The sequence below is a fragment of the Pteropus alecto genome, unplaced genomic scaffold (genome assembly GCF_000325575.1).
Source record: "Pteropus alecto unplaced genomic scaffold, ASM32557v1 scaffold226, whole genome shotgun sequence".
In the NCBI taxonomy this organism is placed as follows: Eukaryota; Metazoa; Chordata; class Mammalia; order Chiroptera; family Pteropodidae; genus Pteropus; species Pteropus alecto.
Genome location: NW_006440132.1, coordinates 6,950,646 through 6,965,849, shown reverse-complemented (window position 1 = coordinate 6,965,849; position 15,204 = coordinate 6,950,646). Strand labels below are relative to the sequence as shown.

The 15,204-nt window shown below is 51.8% G+C and overlaps 1 protein-coding gene across 3 annotated transcripts in view; it reads left to right on the top strand.

The window, feature by feature from the left end:
- RGS3 (regulator of G protein signaling 3) overlaps positions 1-15,204 on the top strand; it is a 115,760-nt gene that overhangs the window by 30,011 nt on the left and 70,545 nt on the right. For all 3 annotated transcript variants that reach the window (XM_006917110.2, XM_006917109.1, XM_025050447.1), the window contains 6 exons: positions 3,559-3,640; positions 4,465-4,570; positions 5,332-5,683; positions 6,574-6,613; positions 11,421-11,617; positions 13,896-13,979. In XM_006917110.2, the coding sequence (XP_006917172.1) occupies positions 3,559-3,640; positions 4,465-4,570; positions 5,332-5,683; positions 6,574-6,613; positions 11,421-11,617; positions 13,896-13,979 (861 nt within the window). The remainder of the gene's footprint in view (positions 1-3,558; positions 3,641-4,464; positions 4,571-5,331; positions 5,684-6,573; positions 6,614-11,420; positions 11,618-13,895; positions 13,980-15,204) is intronic.

Genomic DNA, 15,204 nt, shown 5'->3' with positions numbered 1-15,204 from the left:
ATGGGACGTCAGTACCTGTCCTGCATTGTGTGTGTGATCGCGTGAGCGTTTCTGCCTGCTTTGGTGTGTGCTTATATGTGAGACAGGATGTTTCTGTGTATATGTACACAGATGTGTTTTTCCATGTCCATGATCACACATGGATATGCACACATGATTTTTCTCCCCAGTCGTGCCTTGCTGCAGATCCAGAGTCCTCTGGCTCTGGAGCCCAGTTTCACTGAGAGGGTCTGGCTGCTCAGCCTCCAGTCATAGGATGTGGGGCAGAGTGGGAGTGATGATCCATTAGCCTCTGAGCTTCTTCTGGAACTGCGATAGACATTTTTTCTTATAAAAAAGGCATGGAGTCCGGGAGGACGAAGGCAAGGGATGTCTAGTTTTGGGGAATGGAGGGGAGCTCAGGAATGGTTCTGATTTTATTAATATAGAAAAGTCTCTCTGTGTGTTTTAACAATGAGCCTGAAAACGGTCCTGACTCCTTTGGGCAGGCATCCCAGGGAGGTGCCCGGAGGGGCCTCCTGTGCTATGGCCCCACAGCCATGGGATCCACATGTTCTCCCTTTAGTTCTCCCCAGCTATCAGCTCCTGTGCATGGCCCAGCCCTGCACAGTCCCACCCTGCCTTCCCGCCCTCCTGGAGCCAGGCAGAGCAGCTCCTGCCACACCAACATTTGGGTGGCAGAGTGGTGAGGCCAAGAAGGCACTGGATGCGAGGTCCATAAATCCTTGGTCACCTTGGGACTATGGGCCAGAAGACGGGGGTCACGCTTCAGTTAGAGTGAGGCCAGTCATGAGTGTAGGCTGGGCTTGGGGCTCTGGGACTCAGGTTCAAGGTAGATCCTACACTAGTAACCAGTGCAGGGGTGAGAGCACCAGCTTTTTGTCAGACTTGAGCTCTGCTCTTCTTCATCTGTGGCTCTTGAACTTGTCACTTTACCTCCCTGAGCCTCCGTCTCCCTGTCAGGGGAATAGGGCTGACGATGCTGGGAGAGTAAATGGAATGTTGTATATGCAGTGCCTGGTTCAGCACCTGGTAGGTACCTGTGGGAGGGGTTCAATAAATGGTGGCAGTTGGAAATGGAAGTCCAGGCATGACAGAGGACCAGAAACCAGGCCGGAAGGCATAAGTGAGGTGCCGGCATGAGTGAGATCTGAGAGTACTGGCAGTTGCGGCCCTGGACAGGAAGGAGCAAGAACCACCCCCAGGAAGGACAGCCTCTGCCAGGAGCCCCTAAGGTCCAGGACTCAGACAGGGCTCTCCTTACCTCCTGACCCTGAGACCTGAGGTCAGAGAGGAGGGCCGAGAGCTGGAGGTTGCCACTTACTTTCTCAGGCCTCAGTTTCTTTCTCTGTGAAATGGGCGTACTAAACAAACTCTGCATTCTGCTCAGGGTTGCAGGGATGATCAGGTTCTTTGGACACTGACTTAACGTGGCCTTTGCTCATGATGTAATTCCGCTTTCTTCGTGCGGTCCCACCCCACCACGCTGAGCCAGGACAGGAGCTTGCTTCCTGATGCGATCTCCTCTTCCCTCTCCTGCCCACCCTCAGCTGGTTTGGACTCTTGTCCAGCTGGCTCCTCATAAGTTGGTGCCCAGGAAGGCAGAGGGAGCGCCAGGCCACAGTTTCACCTGGTTGAGGGGACCAGGACGTGCGTGCGGGAGGCTGTTTTGCTGGAGCACATGCCTTTTCTACATATTCGACTCTGGGGCCAGTCCCCAAACTGTTAGCACGGAGCCCACGGGTGCTAGGACCTGTTTCCAGAGCAGGCATGTGGGTCACAGGGGCCGTGGCCCTTGTTGGGTAGGAGAAGTGCTGGTAAGACTTTGGAATCCCAGCGTCTGCTTGGATGGAGGGCGGGTCACCGGGCCCCTAAAATCCCTGCTGGTCGTGTGGAGTAAATGGGGGCTCCTGACAGCTTCCCTCAGCCTCAGCCTGGGCTTTCCGCACTCACTCCAGAGTTTGTTTTTCTTTCTTTCTTTTCATTTTTTTCTCTTCCTGTCTTAGCTACGTGTTTTCCCAGAATTCTTATGGGAATGGGGTATTTTCCTGCCCCCTCCCCCTTCCCCTTGTCTGTTAGATTTCCTGTTTTACAAACTCGCTTTGAATCCAGGCCCAGGGCTGGTGGGAAGCAGAGCCTCAGGGGCCTCCCGGCAGCTTCCAAGGGCCTTGATCGCCCCGGGCCCCCTGGCACTCCCCTTCCTCACAGCCGCCTGGCCTTTGGAACAGCTGGCAGGCGAGTGCCAGGCACCCAGCCTTGAAGAAACAACTGTGAATGAAGGAGACAGTCTCCTGACAAGGCTGGTGGCCCTTGACATTTTTCAGGATTGCTGCGCTGGCTTCTTTCTTAGTCTACCTGGGACGCCTTCCCTGTGCCTCACCAGGGCCCACTTCACAGCCACTTCCAGGGGAGTCTCTTGGGACCCCACTAAACCTCTTTTCTGATTTTCGCTCCCTTAGGTCTGTTGCTCTCATCCACCTGCTCCTAGCAGCCTGGAATTGCTCTTTGGGTGGGCAGAGCTGGGTCTCTGTACCCCGCCCAAAGCCTAATTAAGGGTACATAGAAAGAGAGCACAGCAAGGCTGAACTGAACTGAGCCAGCAGACTGCCCTGCACCCTGCAGCTTCCTGTTGCCGGTGGGATGCTTCTGGGCTGTCCTCATTAACTTAGCACTTGCTGAGATCCTGCCGCGCTCGAAACCAAGCACAAAGGACCGTTCCCAACACTGTCCTCGTGTTTTTCTCTAATGCTTGCCATGTCCTACTTTGCTTTGGAGAGATCCGTGTACCCTCATGCCCCTCTGGGAGCCAGAGACCAAGGCCTCATGTTTCGGTACTTCAGCAGAGTCTAGCATGCAACAGGAGCTTAATAATTGACTGTTGCTTTGTAAAGAGCATCCAGATGGCAGAGCCCTTTCAGGGGGTTTCTGAAAGGGGTTGTGGAGTTGCCATATACATGGACCTCTGCAGGCACAGCGAGGTCGGCGGTGAGCTCAGGGTCAGTGTTCTCACCTGCCCTTTTAGCTGGCAGCCCTCACTGGATGCCTTGTGGACCACCCTGAGAAGCCTGGTTCTTGTTCCCTGACCTTTGGTTTGAGGCTGTGAGTGCGTGTGTGTCTCTGTCTTCTCTCTTCTGTTCCCTGGGAGAGCAGCGGCCAGGTTGGCTTCATCCCTGAGTTCCGGGACCCCTGGGGGAAAAGAGGAAGGGACAGAGCAGGCAGTGGATCACAGGCAAAGTGGCTACGTGCCGGTCCAGTAAGCCCTTTGGCAAAGGACTGCATGTCAGCCTGGGCTGAGGAAGGTGAGCTTTGCCCTTCTAAGACTCTGTCTGTCCTGGCCTCCCACACTGGCCAGGCTTTGCCTCCTGAGCTCCCAGCCTTCCTGCTTGGCCTACAACCCAGGGCTCAAGATGCCTAGGCTGAGATAGGGATGGCGAGGGGCTGGCCCGACTCCTTTTTGGCGTAGTTCCCTTGGAAAGGAGGGTGGCTCTGGGGTGGGGCCTGTGGGCTTCCAGACCTTGGAGCAGCTTCTGGGAGTAACTGGATTGGGCTGTGTCCTAGATCACCATCCCGAGGGGGAAAGACGGCTTTGGCTTCACCATCTGCTGCGATTCTCCGGTCCGAGTCCAGGCTGTGGATTCCGGTGAGTGTCTTGGGTGATGCCAGCCCTGCTCGCCTGACATGCACCTGGGCTTTGCAAATCAGACCTTAGAACTGAAAGGGATGCCCCACACTGGAGCAAAGCATCTCCTCATTTTTCAAAATGAAAAGAATAATATTTTTAAGTGACTACAGATAAAACTGAGGTTTATGAAAATATACCCATTCTTTTCTTTTGTTTTTATCAAAACGAAAATAGATTTTTCTATTTTGTTTCCCAAGCATTTCAAACAGGAACTAAACCTATATTTTCAATAACGGCTGCATGGGAAAATGAGTCATTTCTGAACTCTGTTTGGAGTCGATATTTTATCCTATTCCAAGCTTGATTAAAACGTAAAAATAGGCATTCCTTCCCCACTTTTCACAAAGAAAAGACTTCTCCTAATCATCGAGTGAACATCTTAAGAGGAGAAGCCGGGGCCCAGTGATCTGGGTAACTCCCAGTGCCTGCACGGGAATGAGGCGTGAGGTTGGTGCTCAATGAATGATGTTGAAGGAAAGAATGAAATGTGTGAGCCAGCTGACAAGGAAGGGTTCTTAGTGGGGTGGGAGCCCCTGGCGGGGGGCTGGCTGGAAGGCTGGACAGCAGAGAGGCGTGAGCAGGTGGGGAGGAGATGAGGGCAAAGGGTGTGTTCCTTTAAGGCCCCTGAGAACCACCAAGGTCAGCCCCTCAGTTCGCAGATGAAGAAACAGACAGAGGCAGTCCTCGTTTGAGGTCACTGGAGAAACCAAGTACCCCAGGTCCTCTAAGTGGGTTGTGGGCTTCAGGAGCCTCTGAGTGGCTTTTTCTTTTGGTCCTTACAGGGGGCCCGGCAGAGCGGGCAGGGCTACAGCAGCTGGACACGGTGCTACAGTTGAATGAGAGGCCTGTGGAGCATTGGAAATGCGTAGAGCTGGCCCATGAGATTCGGTGAGACGGGCAGGGGGCAGCCCGGGACCTCAGGGTGATGGCACACCTTTCTTCCCCAACCCTGGGCACGGGGTCTTACCCTTTCCTCCTTTGCCTAGCTGTTAGCAATTTACTTTGCCCCTCAGGGAATCAGTTTCTTGGCCTGAAAATGGAAGGTTCAGGCTCAGAGCAATTGTGGATCCCAGAGCCAACAGCAGGAAGAAGCTCTCAAACAGACCCTGTGCTTCCTGATGGGGCTCCAGGGGGTGGCTTTCCACTTTAGCTACTTATTTAGCTAATTATTCCTGATACCTCAGAGCTAAGACCATTGTTTTTAAAGGATATGTAGATGTTGCAACTGTTTCAATTGCACGATTTAAAACTTATTCTTTAAAATGTTTGGGCCCTCTAAATTTTGACCTACTGGGGTAGAACCCTCATGGCCCATTGTAGGGGTTGCGTGTAGGTGGTTTGTTTGCTCCTCTTTGCTTATACTTTGCCCACAACAGACGTCACTAGTTGAGTTTGGTACTCCTTGTTTACCCTGGCTTCGGTCTCAGCATCTTTCTCAGTCTCTGCCAGTCAGAGTTGACTTAAGGGACCCCTGTGCTGTCTCTGCCTTAAGCGGCCTCTTACCCCGCTTCTGCCCTGACATTAGGGGCTTCTTCCCCTTCACTACTCTTCCTCTCTTCCCCTGAAGGCCCTTACCCTGGCTGACTTCCTGGTCTCCCCCAGACTCAACTTCTTTATGTAACTCCCCTCCTCCCCCTGCCAACTTCCAGGAGCTGCCCCAGTGAAATCATCCTGCTCGTGTGGCGCATGGTCCCCCAGGTCAAGCCGGGGCCAGATGGTGGGGTCCTGCGGCGGGCCTCTTGCAAGTCCACCCATGACCTCCAGTCACCCCCCAACAAGCGGGAGAAGAACTGCACCCATGGGGCCCAGGCACGGCCTGAGCAGCGCCACAGCTGCCACCTGGTATGTGACAGCTCTGATGGGCTGCTGCTCGGCGGCTGGGAGCGCTACACCGAGGTGGCCAAGCGCGGGGGCCAGCACACCTTGCCTGCGCTGTCCCGTGCCACTGCCCCCACCGACCCCAACTACATCATCCTGGCCCCGCTGAACCCTGGGAGCCAGGTATGGACAGCTGGTTTGGAGAAGGTGAAGGGCATTGGTCCCTGTGTGAGGCCAGGAAAAGACTTGAGGCGAGGCGCCTAAGAGGGGCTGGGAGTGCTGAATTAGGAGGCAGGGTGTGTGTTAGCTCTGCTGCTGCAAGGCTACTCTGCGTAAAGAGAGCAGGTGGGTCTTTGTGGCCTCAGGGCGCAGATTCAGGACCAGGGGACATCACAGAGTGGAAGATGGCACCTTGAAAGAAAGAAAAGCTTTGTGCCAGTCTGCACTTTTCCCCAGTGGAATGGGTTGCTGTGTGTGGTAGGTGGTGAGCCCCCTGTCACAGGGGTGTGAAAGCAGACACTGAATGATGGCATGGTGGGGTGATGGAGTGCATACCCCAAAACATTAGTCCCACGAGATACTCTGGGAATAAAGTGTTCTGAGGTCAAATAAGTTTGAGAAATATCCCGTACTCTTCCTTTTCTGGAGAGTCCCAATGCAGATTAGCCTATTTGAGGCTCTGAGGACATCCCGTAGTGAAGAGAGTGGTTGGACGTGGTTTAACTCAGCATTTCCCAGACTCCCCTGCTGGTGTTCTCTTTGTGGCAGGGTTGTTAGCGTCCCACAGTGCCAGTGTTCCAAGGAACGCACTTCGGAACAAACTGCCATCAAGGAAGTTGGGAACTTGGCCAAGGGATGACAGCGAAAGCCTTGTCCAGCTCTAGTATTCTGGAGGATTCTGGGTTCTGTGTTCCCTCTGAGCGCCCCCTCTCAGCATGTAGCATGACTGCTATTTTTCCCGCATTACCTGAGGTGTTGTTCCCTTCTCGTCCCCAGGCTGGGGGTGAGCAGCCTGTCTAGTTGTCCTGCCCTGTTCCCGGGGCTGAGGTGGTTCTCCTGTCTTTTCCCTGCAGCTGCTGCGGCCTGTGTACCAGGAGGATGCCATCCCTGAAGGTGAGTCTGTCCTCTGCTGTGCCCTCCCAAAGCCCAAGCCCCGGAGAGACTGTGAGGTCAGCTGGGAGGTCAGGTACAGCCTCCTCCTCGGAGGTTGGAGGCCCTCTCCACAGAGTCAAGATCCCCTTGCTTGTTGATGTAGACTCTGTTTCCTTTGGTACATTTTCTCCCTCACTGAACTAGTGTCTTTCTTCCTTGGAGCCTGCCTAAGAAGGAAGAGAGATCTTACCAGAGCAATCACAGACATGGTGTTTAGAACTCAGGCATTCAATTGAGATTCATCCAATTTTACTTGGATAACAATATATGTTAGGTGCTGTAGGCAACACGATCAGGCCTACGTAGAAGGGAGGCATGGAGTTTGGAGCTGGGAGGTCTCAAGTTGGATTTCTGGCTGTGTGACTTCGATCAACTCATGTCCCCTTACTGGGCCTCAGTTTCTTCATCTATAAAATGGGGCTGATAATTCCCACCTCAGAGGGCTGTGGGAGGATTAAATGGGGCAGTGGTCGTGAGCAGTGGCCTGTATCCCAAGAGTAGTTATCTTTGAAGTGCATGGATGTCTCTGCTGTTGGAGTGATTCTTCTTTGGCCTTCAAATCCTGGCCCTGTCTTGTCATGACCAGGGAAAAAAGCTGGACTCAAATCATTTCCTTCTCTCAGGAAGCCCGAGATATCAGTCCTGATGCTGGAGTTGGCTGGGCATTCTGTTAGTCTCCCTCTGGGCCTGCTGGAGACCTCTGGCACAAGTGTCTAGGAAGCCGAGACCGGCCCTGCCTGCTGGTCTGTGATGCCTGCCTTGAGTATGCCTGAGCCCTTCTCCTAGTGCCAGCAGAATTCCCTTTGACCTCCTTCCTCGAGAGTGGCCTTCTCCCAGGCACTTGTACTTGCTTCTGTGCTGGTCCCCCTCTAACAGTACTGTGAAGATGATGTTTGCTTAGAGTGGGTACTTGAAAGAATGCTTGCGTCTTTTTGGAAGAAAAGGGCTCTTATCAGGCTCAGTGCTGCTGATGGGAAAAATCTTCATTCTCTCCAGGCTGGAGCATTTGGGTGTTTGGGCCTGTTCTGTCAGAAATGAATCTGTGTTCCTTTTGGAGAGGAGTCTGATAGTGATTCAACCCTGAGTTTTTAAAAAGGCTTTTAGTTGGCGCATTAGCTTCGAGTGGAGATGCCACTGCTGAATGGTGACTTCAGTAGGAGCAGGGCCTGGGTCGGCTCTGTGCGTCCAATGCCGGATGTGTGACAGAAGACAGAAGGTACTCAGTAGAATTTCTGTTACTCAGATGACTGAAGGAGAATGATTCTGATTGCCTCTAAGGGTTTGCAGACTGGTCACCGAGTAAGGGAGCTGGAGAGGTGTGTCACCTGTGGTGGGCCAGTGATTGACAATTGGCTCCCTCTCAACCCGAGAGATGACTCGGAGTCTCCCTGCCATCCTCCTAACCTGTGTCCACATTTTGCTTCCCCTCTGAGAATACAGTACTTAGTGACCCAAGAAGGGCACAGTCATTTAAGCCATGGGAAGTGGGACAAGAAAAGTAATGATGATGATGTTAATAATGACAGTAACTATTTGAATGCATTGTATGAGGAACTTGACCTTCCTTCATAATGTTCGGTATCCAAGAACATCTTTGTTCTTTACCAGGGATCAAGTCTTCATAGCTCCCAGTCCTGGGGTCCAGAAGGAGGGGTGGATTTCAGGGCACAAAGCTTCATTTAGACACACTCAGGGTTCTCCCAAGGCTAGGCTGTCACCAGGGTGCCGACTTCTTTCCCTCCCTCTGGCTGGGCTGCCTGGCCTTCTTTCAGGAGGGAGCTTTGAGCCATCCTGAGCTGAATGGGGTTTGGTGCCCTTCCGGGGCCTGAGGCGCCTGCCTGCCTGTGGTTGACATGTTTTCCAGGACCACTGGTGCCCTTGGCATTGTCCTGTGCCCTGTGAAGGCGGCCTGGGCCTCAGATTTGCCTCTGCTAGGGCAGAATGGCCGCCAAGACTTACCTCAGAAGCCGGAGCAAAGACGAGTAATTACTGCGTTTGGTCAGCGAAGCAGGTGTTAGAGCAAAGAGAGGTGATGTGGGGTTTTGGAGCAGAGATGATAAGAGGTAGCAGGTGGGAAGTCAAGACTGGACTGTTTTAAAGAAAACTACTTCAAAAAAGTATTTTGGGAGATCCATGTCCACTAGCCAGCCACACATTATTTAGGAGTGCATAGAGATGGGGCGCATGGGCATGACAGCCACATAGATTGGGCTGATTCCACCTTGTACTATTTACTGGCCAAATAATCTTAGGCAGGTCACCCAACTACCCCAGGCCTAAATTGTCTTGTCTATAAAATGAGGCTGAGCAGATCTTTCACACCTGAAGGCAAAGGTGTACGTCAAGTGGCTTTTTCATCACTCTTCAGGCCCAAGGTGAAGACTGTGTGACAGCCTTACACAGCTAGGCTAGGGAAGGGAAGAAATGGATTCTTTTAAAAGTCTGAGACTAGGGGGCACAGGGCCCAGATTTTGGCATAAGCAAACAGTATCTTTCTTTAATTTTGGTCTGTTTTGCCTTAGTCCCCTGCTTGTTGGTCCTCTGTGGTTTTTGCCGTCTCTGGTCTAGGCTTGGCTACGTGAAATTAGACTGTCTGGTTCCAGGCTCACAGTACGGTCCGAGGCTCGGCAGCTTTGTCCTAACCCCAGCCCTGATGGCTGGATTATTTGTCAGCTTGGGGTTTGTAGTAGTCCCTCGTGCGCTCCCACGCTGGTGTTATTCACCAAGCCCTTTCCCATCGGGTCTCTTGTGTGTGCCTCCCACACTGGCCCTGGGACAGGCAAGGCAGCGTTTTGTCCACTTTACACTTTGCAGTGGAGAGAACTGGTTCAGAGGGGCAAGGAAACTGTTCAGGGTGCACGACCAGTCTCTGGGGAAGCCTGTGCTCACGTTCAGGTGTCTTGTGCAACTCAAATCCTGAGAGACTCAGGATGGGTTCTTTCAGCAAAGGGCCATGGCCTGGCAGCACAGACCCCTCTGGGACATATGTCATGGCCGGATCAGACCATGAGCTGTGTAACTACATCCATGGATCTGTCTGCCCTCCCCCTGCCCCCGTCCTGGGTTCATGCTCTTTCTACTTTTCTCGAAGCACCTCCCCGAAGAGGCAGGAAGTGGTTTCAATGATTATGGTTTGAGTGCGACCCCAAGATACAGCTGGGATCCGTGGTCACTTGTGGGAGGGGGAGTCAACTTGTTTTTCTCACCCTGCTCCGTGAGAAGGGGGACAAGGTGGGTGGAGGAAACTAGTGCGAAACCTTCTGAGTTGAGTTTTTCCTCTGAGGTGGTGGACCTCGCGTTGGTGGGGAGCTTCCCCCAAATGTAGCGGGAGTCAGGCCACATGTTTACCCCCTGGCTGCAAGGACAGGGGGTGGTGGAAAGACACCTGGGCTCTGTGATATGAGCTGGGCATGCAGGTGAGGGATGGCTAGTCAGTCGGCTGCCCACCTGGGCAGCAGGAACCCTTGGAGAAGCCAGGAGTGGGTAGAACCTGAAAGCTGCAGAGTATGACTCCTACCTGCTTGTGTCCAAGAATCTCTGACTTTTGAGCTGCTCTCTGTTTTGCTTCTCTGCCCATCGAACTCTATTGACAAAGACCTGCAGGACACCCCTGTTCAGTGTGGGGGAGTGTCTGGCTGTATCCTCTTAAAGAGGAACCCCCTGCCTCCTTTCTGCTCTCTTCCCTGGGGGTGTCTCCCACTCCCTGCCTTTCTTTCCTTTTTCTGATTAGAATAGTTTGTGAGTTGGTGGCCAAGCCAGGAGGAACTCCTGGCTGTGATAAAACCTAGGATTCCCAGACTCCCTGAAACACATGATTAACTTGCTTTTCCAAGTGGAGGAATTATAACAACAAGAACCACAATAAGTTAGCAGCTGACTTTTATTGTGTACTTATAGGTCCCAGGTCCTGTGCTAGGGGCGTCACTTAGAGCATCTCATTTAATCCTCACAGCAACCCAGTGAGCTTGAAACTGTTATTATGGTGGAGGAAACCAAGGCTCTGAGGAGGGAAGTGAGTTGCTGGAGGTCACCAAGCCAGTAAGCAGAGCAGTGGGATTTGGGCACAGCCATCTGGCTTCTGGCTGGTGCTCTTTCCTGAGAAATGGAGTAGCAGGAGCCGATCCTTGTTCTAGACTGACTTCAGTGAGCCAGGTTGCTCCAGCCCCCTTGGCTGATGGAGGGAGGACCGCGATACATCTCGGGGAAGCCCACTGTCTCTGCTACCACTGCAGAGACCCGATTTCCAGTCCTTTGGTCCGTGGGACCGAGGAGGTGATGGGATGGGAGAGCTGTGCTAGGTGCGTGCAGGGAATGGTGGGGATGGGGTAAAGGGGAGACCATGTGCTCTGCCACCTGGGCAGTTGCTGCTCTGCCCCAACTGATTGTCCTAGGTGGAACTGTGGTCCTGGTGAGGTCAGATCTTCTGATTTTTAAAAGTATGAGGCCAAACCGATACTTCTGATTTGGGCCCTGGGTCACCAGATGGGGACTGTAGCCTCCATCTCAGATGGTCGCTCTCAGCTCCGTCCATGCCTTGGGGTTGTTTATTCACGTGTCAGTGTCTCTCATAGATTGTGAGAGAATTCCTTGAGAACTGAGATCCTTCTGAGGCCTCCTTGTATTATTCTCAGCACCTTGCACAGGGCCTGGCACGTAGCAGATGCTCACAGCAGTGGCTGTTGACTGAGTCTGTCCCCTGCTTCTGCAGAGGGGATGCCTTTGCAGGGGTCATGGAAATGCCTCACAGTCCCCCATCTCTGTTCCACAGAATCAGGCAGTCCCAGTAAAGGGAAGTCCTACACGGGCCTAGGGAAGAAGTCCCGGCTGATGAAGACGGTGCAGACCATGAAGGGCCATGGAAACTACCAGAACTGCCCAGTCATGAGGCCACACACCCCACACTCAAGCTATGGCACCTATGTCACCCTGGCCCCCAAGGTCCTGGTGTTTCCTGTCTTTGTTCAGGTGAGCTGGTGAGTGCCCCCAAGGGAGGTGAGAAAGAGGAAGGTCCTTCATCTCAGGACTCGGGGATAGTCCCTTATTCCAGGACTGGGAGCCCGGTCTCCTTTTTTTTTGAAAGACAAATAGCATCAGACGCTTAGCATTCTCGGGGTTGTACTGAGGCAGCCCAGGTCTCTCGGAGAGTGGGGGCAGGGAAGCCCAGCAACAAGGGGTCCCCTCCCTGGACCCACGGACCTCCCCTTTCTCCAGGGATAAACCAGGCACACTACAGCTGCTTGTGTTGTCACTGGGCCTCTGTGCTGAGGCTTCTACTTCCTGGCTCATCCAGTGGTTTATTGTTTGGAAATGATCAAGGGAGAGCCTCGAAGTCTGACATCTTATCTGGCCTCCTTGGTCTTGGCAAACATGTCTGGCCAATAATAGCTGGTGGCCTGAGATTCCCTTAGATCTCCCTTCTCCTGTTTTTCCCTCTTCTCTCTCTTCCTCCCCATTTCCAAACCTTTATTTATTCTATCACCCATATCTAACCACTGCGAGCATTTAGGTGTCTTACTATCCATTTTTTATCCTGTCGCTCGCTTTTTTTAAAATGAAAGTTGCAGCACGAATGTTTCCCATGTTATTAAATACTTTCTGAGCCTGTGTTTTGTAGTGGCTGCACACTATTATATGGACGTACCATATTTATTTAACCAGTCCTCTATGCAGACGCTTATGTTATGTCTACTTCTCTTGCTATTATTGTAAATAATTCTGTGATGAAAACCCTTGTGTATGACTTGCCTCTCTGATTATTTTCCTTGGAAGAGAGTCCTGGAAATGAAATGACTGAGTTATGGGTCATAAGCATTTTAAAGGCTCTTTATATATATTGACAAATTACTTTCCATAAAGGCTTGGTTAGTTTATCCTCGAGGTCATCAGCAACATAGAGGTGACCATCCCAAGGGCTTCATTTCTGACCATATTTCCTTGTCTGGTGTCTCTGGCATCCCACTCTAGGCCTGCCATTGTCTAGTGGACCTTAGGACTCACAGTTTTTAGGACCTGGCACACCTCTGGCGGGTGACATATTTCTCTTTGACTTTCTTTTGGTCTCTTCTCTTTCTAGGGATGTAACCACAAAGGGCTTGGCATCCACGAGGGGTTATTTTTTCTTTTCATTTCAAAATTTTTACAAAAAATTAAAATTAGTTTTTAAAAAGTTATGAAAAAATTTCAGTTGTAGAATATATAAATCAAAAAAAGGCATGACACTTAAATGTACAGTTTAACAAATGATTTTAAAGTTGATATCCACGAAGATAAAGGAGTAGACCATTCTACCACTCCAGAGGCCACGTATATCCCTTCTTGATTGGAATGCCTCCCTCCCCAGCAGAGTACCCGCTAGCGTGACTCTATGATAATCATTTTCTTGCTTTTCTTACCATCTATGTGTGCTTTCCTAAATAACACACGTGGTGTGGCCTCTTTTGAATGTTATTTAATGAAACCATACTGCATATATTCTTTTGGGCCCTGCTTCCTCTGCTTCATATTATTTGTAAGATCCACCCAGGTCATTGTGCGTAGTTGACATTTGTTCAGCACTTTGCTTGGCGTCAGGTGCTTAGAAGCCCTGTTATAAAGATGCGTGCATGAGGATAAGTCCTGCTGGGGAGTCCAGAGCTTTAAGGAGCTTTCTCTGAACTAGGCAGGGAGCGGGGGCTCCTCAGTGGATGTGGGGGAGGGTGATGGGATGGGGGAGGGGTTCGGGTGAGAACTGGCCCCTGGGAACTGATGGCTGAGAAAGAGTCAGTTAACAGTGTGTTATGAATGTAGAGCAGGGATGGCATGGCTTTGAAGGGACTCAAGTGACCAAATCCGGCACAGTGTGGTATCCTGAGACCTCTCCGGAGGTATCCTGAAATCCTGGACCTTACAGCAGAGATCATCCCATGAGACATGGACAGGAGAGATGGGAGCATGTGGGGCCTGGGAAGTCCCAGGAGCCCAGAGAAGTGGGGGAGCTGGGGGGAGGAGGACTGCGACATGCGGTTGGACTTCCTGCCAGAGAGTGTAAGACGCACAGTGAGGGCTGGTGGTGAAGGTGGCAGCAACAGTTCCGCCCAGGACAAGAGTATCTTTCTGTTTCCATCTGGGTATGAGGGGGCGAGTGGGTTCTTGGGGTGTGGGGAGGCCTGGCAGTCTTTTCTGTGTCTGGCTTTGCCAAGCTGTCTCCCCTTCCACCCACAGCCATCTCCATCAGGCCTCTTTGAACTGCCCACTTTGTTTTCAGCCTTTAGATCTCTGTAACCCTGCCCGGACCCTCCTGTTGTCAGAGGAGCTGCTGCTGTACGAGGGGAGGAACAAGGCTGCAGAGGTAAGGCTTACATTTGTGCTTCCCAGTCGGGGTTTTCTGGTGGGCTTCGTTGGCTATCCTCCATCTCTCTTCCTGATGGTCTTAGCATTATATAATCTCAGAGTGTAAAAAACCTGGAAAGTCTTTCATCCCCCTCCATACCCTCCTTACCAAACAGTGACCCAGCTTTTTATTGTACATTTGTAGTGATGAGGAGCTCACCCCTTTGCAAAGCTGTTTAGCCCACGTTTGATAGTTAGAAAGTTTTCGCAGCCCCGTAAAGACATCTTATTGTCTATCCCAGCTTCCTCCAAGGAGCGGAAGAGAAGGCCATTCACCTCAGCTTTGATGAATGGCCTTGTGGGTGAGAATTTTAGAGGAACATCAGTTACCCAGGTTTTCTGGGTTTGTTTTAAGCCAAATCTCAAATCGCCTTCTGAGGAATAAGTCTGTGATTTCTCCTGGACTTCGGAGTCTGGGGTGTAGAGATCCTGTCACCCTTCCTGGGTGCTGGTCCCTACTGATGTCTGACTGGAAGAATTTCACTCACCCACACAGTCCCCAGAGCTGGCCAGGCTCCAGTTCAGTCCTGTGAGCTTGACTCGACTTGGGCACAGAAGTTGGTGCCCTGGGATTTTCAAGGCTACCTGAAGGTAAGGGGCTTGCTGTAGATCAGGCCCTCATTCAACACTGGCAGTGTGGCTTGGCTGCATTGAATGACAGCTTGAGGTAGTGTGGAAAGATCAGGAAACCTGAAGGCAGGAAGTACCTAGCCAGCTCCTGCTCTGCTGCTGGCTCATTCGAGACTTCTCCCTCCTTCTTCAGTCTTCTCATCCGAATAGTGGGTGTGTATTTGAGGCAGCTGGGGTTGGTTGCTCGCTAAGGATCCTTTCGGCCTCAGCATTCTGGGACAGTATATGTGTAATTGTGGCTAAAGCAGAGGCTGCTTTTATTTTCTTTTTGAATAAGCAGACCAGAACTCATATATTCCAAATGCACATCGTCTCTTTCAAGGGAACTCCTTGGGGAGACTGCATCCTTATTTCCACCACGCTGGCATTGCTCACTACGTTTCTGGACCTCCTCTTGGGGAACTTTCTTAAGAACCTTGGCATATCTTCTGAATCGCCTCTATGGGAGTAAAACTTCATCTGTTGAGGGGGATTTGAGTTTTAGGAACACGAAGTCACCGGGCGCTGTGCTCAGTGAAGAAGGGTGTGGTGGATACGGTCGGGTGGCCAAGGGT